A 6,957-nucleotide genomic window follows, 5' to 3' on the forward strand; every position below is an offset into this window, starting at 1 on the left:
TTATTTATTTTTGTTTTTGGGTTTTGTTTAAAGATTTTATTGCCAAAGGTGTGTGAGGCTCAGCGATTTACGAGCGGAGTAACTTTTGGTAATTTGGTACTCATCTCAGGCGATATTCCAAAAGATGTTTATTATTGCGTTGGCTTCTCATTGCATTTGTTTTCTTTTCTTGGTGTGCGTCTCTGTCAGTCGGGCGCACGGACACACAGGGTTGAAGGGTGACGAGAGAAATCAAAAGAAAAAAAAAAAGAAAAAGAAGGGGAGGGATCACGACAACACGGATTCGGCGTGTGGAAGTGTTTGTAGGGCGACAAATGGACGGTGTGCGGTACCAGATAGAGCAGCTGCAGCACGTCCTCGGGCAGCTAGATCCGCACCGCAAGCTGGCGCCGGAGGACGCCTCACAGCTGCAATTGAGCCTTGCGAAAAGCACGGCAATTGCCCGCCGTGTGGTGGAGCGGCAACACCGCCGGACGTTCCCGATGCGACTGGCGGGTGCCGGCGCGGATGCCGGTGGTCGACACGAGCGGCCCACCGTGTCTTCCCCCACCTTCTCTTCCTCAGGCGAATTGCGCCAGAAGGAGGGGTGTGACGCGTCGCGAAGTGACCTAACGTCTGCGGGTAAGAATAAGTGGGTTGACGCGACGGAGGCGGTCTCGCTGCACGGTGAGAGAACGAGAGGGGAAGAGTGCCGCCGTGAGACAATTCGCAGCATCGCCACGCAGCATGGGATTTCTGTGGATGAGATTCGTCGCTACAATCCACAACTATCGTTTTACAACGATGAGGATGTGCTTCCATACAACACGTACATTAAGATGAAGCCGCAACTGAACCGGCGGCCCCACTATGAAAATGGCACAGACAAAGCATCGTCCGGTCATTATGCAAAAGAAACGCAACATCACGCAGATGACACGGTGTGTGCAGCGCTCCCTATACCTTTGGCGCCATTGCCAGCTCTTCAGGAGGCAAATCTTCACTCTATGAATACGAAATCCACGGTGACACGACGCGAAGAGAGTCCTCTACCCTGTGAGCCTTTTATAGACTGCGCGGATTCAATGAAGGGACTATTGATGCAACTACCTTCTATTTCCCCTGAGGGATCGTTCTTGGAACGGAAAGAAAATTATGTCAGTTACACTACTGCAAGCGATATTCATGACCGTAGCCATAAAAAAGACGTGAATTCTGCGAACTGTATCAAAACACCTGCCAATGCTTCAGCTTCCGCTGTTTCTTCCACCGCTTTTAGCGTGACGGAGCCTTCAAAGGGCATGCTGAGTGCTAAAAACTCTGCCGAGATGAACACAATGACATCTGAGGCCGTTCCAAGTAGTCATCCTTGCGTGTCGAGGATCAGAAAGCCTCCCCATACACAGTGCAAGACCATCGTGTCATCTTCTAGTAACGATGCGCTTTTGAAATATAGAAATCGGCCGGGAATCGACGATTTTGATTTTTCCCTTACGACTGAATCATCTTCCTTTCACTCCACGCCAACACCCACTCCGAACTTGTCGCCGCAACCGAATAGAACGAACATTCAGATGACATATGACGACGCACGGGGGGGCGCATTGGAGAATGCATTATGCCAACGCTCAGTGCCTTGGCCAACACATGGGCGGCAGACCCTGAATTCTGCACCAGAAGATTTGGTAGAAAATGGTCTTCTTGAGAGCAATGAGTTGTCGCCTATTCCAAAAGCATCCTACCAGCCTGTCGAAAACTGGGGTGATTTTGATACGATTAATTCCATCGCCTTACAGTACAACGTTTCTATCAAGGACGTTTTGAAGTGGAATCCTTACTTGTTGGCTTACGGGGCGGATGATCCACTGCCAGCCAACTTCCCAATTTTACTGCCACTTCCACAGCAGGAATGACATGCTCTTTTTGTGTCCGTCGTCCATCTCTCTCGATATATATATATATATATATATATATACATTGCTTTAATTTTGCAAAGGTATAGTGGGCATGGCGTTGTTTGAGAAGAGGCGAGTTGACATGCGAAGAGCAATGAGAGGAAATGGTTCAAAAAAGAGGACTGCTTAGAGTTTATTTCGTATTTTGTATCTTTTTTTACTTTTTTTTTTTTTGAGGTGGGAGTTTATGAGGAGATGAATGGCGTAATAGGTTTTTATTGGGAGTTGTATTGAACCGGTATACAGGGCGTTGGTTTGCTTTATGTCTCTTTTCAGGAATGAGAGAAGACGTGAGGGTGTGTTTTGGTTTGCATGCATATTGGCCTGCAGATGTACATGTGTGCAAATGTCACATGGAGGCTTTACATGCCTTTATTATTATTATTATTATAGATTGAAGTGCCATTCCATCTGATTCAGCGGAAGGGTGATGGTGTCAACGTAGACAGAGGAAGAAACAGGAGAAGTAGAAAAAGAAAAAAAAAAAAAAAAAGAGAGAGAGAGAGAGAGAGATAGAGAGCTTTTAGAGACGACAAGATAGCAGAGAAGAAGAGAATAACAACAACAACAACAACAAAATATAATGAAAAGGGGGTCTGCTTCGGACAATAAGAGGAGTAACAGTGGAAAGAAACACGAGCGGTTTGTTGCTTCGAATAATACGGAGGGAAGATTTTAAAGGATGAAATATGAGGTTACGTTTTTATCCAATGCACACATATATATACATATATGTATGTGTGTGTGTATATGGGTTTTTTTCACTTTCATGCTGTGACGGTAACGATATGAATATCACTTTCTTTTTTTTTCCTTTTCTTTTTCGTTGGTTTCAATAGCATTGGCTTGTTTTTTTTTTTTTTTTTTTTTTCTTTTTCTTTCTTTTATTATTGTTTTAATTGGTTATATTTTTTCTTTGTATCTTGTGCCTTGTGCGTGACGACATGTTCGTTTTTTGTTTTGTTTTCTGGACATTTGTGTGTGTGCGTGTGTGTGCATGCCTGTGCAGCAAAGGTGAAACGATATAAATATAAATATAAATATTTAAATTGTCTGGCGTCTCCTCCCATATTTCGCCGGGAATTTTGTTAGCGGTATGCCGCAGGGCACAACCGAGTGGTGCCAGGCCGCAGCAAAAGTAGACGGGGGGGTCAAATTACACAAAAGAGGCTCATAGAGACGAAATGGGGCACTTTTTGAGAGATTTTAAGTGAGAATTTTTGGGGTGGGAAAAAAAAGGAAAAAAAAAAAAAAAAAAAAAAAAGAATGCCATCAATGAACGGTTTTTTTTTTTTAATTTAAAGTGCTCACAAAAAAGAGTTGTTTGTTCGTGTGTGTGTGTGTGTGGAGAATCAATAGACATGTTTGTCCCTTCTTGTTGCTGTTGTAACTTTTATTTGTTCTTGCGTAAATATATATATTTTTTTATTTTTTCCTTTTTTTTTTTTTTTTGGCGCTGTTAAACAGTACTTAGGGAAGAGAACGTCTTTTTCTTTTTTTTCTTTTTTCTTCTTCTTCTTCATTAAACTTTTCTTTGTTCCCTTCAGTTTTCATGCAGCCACCCGCTCTCGCATCTCTTCCTGTCATTCTTCGGAAAGACGACAGCCTTGTTGTCGCCTCCTTTTCAGAGCAGCAGCGCACACTGACGGAGGTGGAGGGCACTCTTATGACGGGCGATTATCGCGAATGTGAGGTGCAATTTAATCCTGTGAAAAAGACCGCCTTTGCCCATGCGACGACGACACATGTGCGCTACAGCGAGTTGGTGCCAACGCAAGATGAAAATTTATGGGGGTTGAAACAAATTTTTGAGGTGGAGGAGCGGAACGTTGTGGCGCTATCGTTCTCAACGCTTGGTACTGTACTTGTGACATATGCCATGATGGACAGCAGGCGGCCGGAGGGCAACATGGTTCTCTACGATGTGGATACAGGAAATGTGCTTCGTCGCTGCGTACAGGCCCGCTGGCCTGGCATGGTGTGGACAAGTGACGAATTGTATTGTGTTCGACCCGTGCAAGGATTTCTTCACGTAATGGATGGTAATCTCCGAAAGGGTGAGGTACCGGTGCTCTTCAAGATGGATCTTCAACTACCACAAGACAAGGAAATTGAGTTGTCCATGTGCCCAGGAAGTATTTCTCTTCTTGCCCTATTTAAGCCATTCCAAAAACAAGTACAAGGCACGCTCTTTATCTACCGGCTGCCTAATCTCTTGGAGGGTTTGATTTATCAGGTGCCATTTGGACGTGCGGAGTCCGCAACAGTGCTTTGGAGTGGCTCTGGAAACCACATTGCGCTCTTGGTCAAATCGGAGAGTGACAAGAGCGGTAGGAGCTATTATGGCACTGTGGCGTTTTTCCTTGTAAATGTTACGGGCCGCAGTATAAAAGAGATCAAGTTCCCCAGCGGGGAGTCCGTGCATGACTGCCAGTGGAGTCCGACGACGGATCAAGTAATGGTGATACACGGCACAATGCCACGCAACAAGACGACATTATATGATAAGACGGGTGTGGCGCTTATGACGTTTGGTGAGGCGCCGCGGAATACCATTCTTTGGGCGCCAAATGGCCGTTATTGTGCATTGGGTGGCACAGGGAATCTTGCGGGGGATTTTGTCTTTTTCAACTTGCACCCTTCCGACAGCAACAACAACATGAAAAATATTCACAAGGATAAAAACACGAGGGCACCGATGGCACCAAAGCCAGTGGCAGCATCCTCTTCTGAGGCGGCGGTAATGATTGGTGAGTTTAACGAGAAGAGCAGCGTGCAAATGTGGGCACCCGACTCTCATAACTTTTTTTGTGCCACTATCTTTACCCGTCTGCGTATTGATAACAAACTTGTGTTCTTTAAGAAGAACGGTGAACATCTTCTGACACAGAAATATCCCATGCTTTATGGGGCGCATTGGGTACAAACTCAAGACACGCGTTTGTATCCTGTTCGTTCAGCCTCTCCGCGCAAGGAGACGGATAAATCTTCCAAGCCGCAACCGTACAGGCCACCTCATGCAAGTGCAGCAGCCGCAGCGCTCTTGCGTCGCCCAGATTCTTCCGCGCCGATGCAGGTGAAACCCACGGTTCCTCCTGGTGCTACCGTTGTGGTGCAGAAGAAGAAAAGGCGTTAACAGTTATATTTACGCATTTGACCTCTTTATCTTTTCGCTCTTTGTGACTGCGTGTGTCTGTCTTTCTTTGTTTGGCATTACTGCTAGTAAGGCGGGAATTTTTTTTTTTTCGTTGTTGTTCTTGTATGGTTCTCTACTCTGATAAGTCGATTTAAACTTTAAACTATGGTCACACAAGCACGCAATGATTGTGCAGCCTTTAACCCACTGGGGATGTTTGGGCTTATCGAGCACGATTTGTATTTTTCCATCTTTATTTATGTTGCCTTTTCAATTTCTTTTTTTTTTTTTTTTGTGTGTGTGTGTGTGTGTGTGTGAATAGTGCGAAAGGAGCTTTTTTGCTTTGCATTGCGTCTTAAAAAAAAACTTTATTTTATATATATCTTGTTGACGTGACGGTTATTTTGTGGTGATGCCGTGGAGTGTTGCCAAGATGTAGAAAAGAAGGAAAAAAGAAGGGGATGTGTTTACTTCCTTGATGCCTGCTGGAATGCCGAACCGAGGAGTTGCAAAAGATGATTTAGGAGGAGTAATAAATGGATTGGAGATTATAACACCGCGAGTAACTTCAGCCTGCATGTACATCACTGAAGGACAACAACAACAACAACAACAACAACAACAACAAAGACTACATGTTTAATGGATGGGACAGACTGCGTTTGGGCTGTGGAAAAATGGTTGTGCATGAGGCCTTTTGGGGTAGGACTGGTATCGGCTTGGATGTTCTTTGGAAATCCACGAATTTTACGCGGGAGTGTACATTTTGGTGTCCCAATTTGTGTGTGTGTGTGTTTGCCTTCTGGCTGCTCTGCTATTGCGCTCAGGACAACTGCTCTCATGCAAGAAGAGCGTGTCATTTTTTTCCTTTTTCTTTTTGGAGCGGAGCAAACCGATTGGAGGAGCATGCTGACTGCAGTCAACATGCTCAGGACGGAGGCGACCTGTCGGAATAAACGGGGCGTTGTGTTTCCCAAGGCCGTGATTCAGGTGGGACCCGGCGAGCGAGGAAGAGAAGGAGGGGTCTTGTCACGGCGGGGAATGCCGCCTCACTTCCATAACTCCACTGAAGTGGATGTGCGGAGTGTATGAATGGTCTTCTGACGAAATGGTGGTGTGGGGGCGGTGCCGTTCGCCTGCAACCTTGTCGTCTCTTTCTTCCTGTGTGGTTGTCTGTGCGAAGGGGGGGAGTAGGGGGATGAGATGAGGTTGTGGACGTGTAAATGATTATTATTTGATTTTTCTGTTTATCCACGCAGGGAAGTAGGAACCACATTTGTGTATTTACACAATGCCTGTAGCTACTGCATCATTTTCTTTTTTTCTGTTTCTTTATTATTATTATTATTATTATTATTTTGTTTTGTCTCAATGCGGAATAATAATAATAATTATTATAATAATAATACTTGACTTCTGTTGTAGGAGTACACATACACACGCATATATATATATACATACATATACCGAGGCACACCACCCATAGATTTGCGTTTTCTGTTTGTTTCTCATTAGGGCCCTCTTTGTGCAGGTGGAATATTTGTTTTGTGCCGCAAACATTCCTCGGAACGTTCAGCAACGAACGAGGAAGAAGTCAAATAACATTCGATATCTATAGCGTGAGAGACGTAAACAACGACCACCACAACAGGATAAATTCCATAGAAAAGGAAAGCCAAAGGGAGGGGGGAAGTGGTGGACGGCAGAAATGGCAACTCTTCCCGATGATGTGGAATCTTTGCATAAACGAATTCAGTTGAGTGAGGAGTGGAATATGCGGCTGCAGAGTCAGATTCAGGAACTTTTGCGTCTCTCGCACAATGAAGTAAAGACGATGCGTGATCGAATGCAGAATCCTGATATTGCTATTCCACTCCTGCAGTGCTA

General features: G+C 44.8%; 3 protein-coding genes across 3 annotated transcripts, besides 17 other annotated features; all 3 read left to right on the forward strand.

Moving 5' to 3' along the window:
* Positions 1–6,957: a sequence feature (heterozygous, Esmeraldo-like haplotype).
* Positions 315–1,892, forward strand: Tc00.1047053503529.30 (hypothetical protein, conserved; the record flags this gene model as incomplete). The annotated part of the gene is made up of 1 exon (XM_799842.1): positions 315–1,892. One exon carries the CDS (start codon positions 315–317, stop codon positions 1,890–1,892), a length of 1,578 nt encoding a protein of 525 aa, XP_804935.1.
* Positions 1,928–1,957: a microsatellite.
* Positions 2,306–2,326: a sequence feature (AT_rich).
* Positions 2,403–2,454: a sequence feature (CT-rich).
* Positions 2,489–2,511: a microsatellite.
* Positions 2,653–2,687: a microsatellite.
* Positions 2,784–2,820: a microsatellite.
* Positions 2,957–2,985: a sequence feature (AT_rich).
* Positions 3,165–3,201: a microsatellite.
* Positions 3,355–3,386: a microsatellite.
* Positions 3,420–3,455: a microsatellite.
* Tc00.1047053503529.20 (hypothetical protein, conserved) lies at positions 3,487–5,070 on the forward strand (the record flags this gene model as incomplete). Its single annotated transcript, XM_799841.1, has 1 exon — positions 3,487–5,070. The coding sequence occupies one exon, from the start codon at positions 3,487–3,489 to the stop codon at positions 5,068–5,070; it is 1,584 nt and encodes a 527-aa protein (XP_804934.1).
* Positions 5,364–5,387: a microsatellite.
* Positions 5,426–5,453: a sequence feature (AT_rich).
* Positions 5,665–5,698: a microsatellite.
* Positions 6,403–6,428: a microsatellite.
* Positions 6,448–6,478: a microsatellite.
* Positions 6,499–6,537: a microsatellite.
* On the forward strand, positions 6,779–6,957 carry Tc00.1047053503529.10 (hypothetical protein, conserved; the record flags this gene model as incomplete). The annotated part of the gene is made up of 1 exon (XM_799843.1): positions 6,779–6,957. A coding segment is annotated over one exon (179 nt), but the record flags the coding sequence as incomplete, so codon positions are not given.

The sequence above is a fragment of the Trypanosoma cruzi genome, genomic scaffold (genome assembly GCF_000209065.1).
Source record: "Trypanosoma cruzi strain CL Brener 1047053516459 genomic scaffold, whole genome shotgun sequence".
Taxonomy (NCBI): domain Eukaryota; phylum Euglenozoa; class Kinetoplastea; order Trypanosomatida; family Trypanosomatidae; genus Trypanosoma; species Trypanosoma cruzi.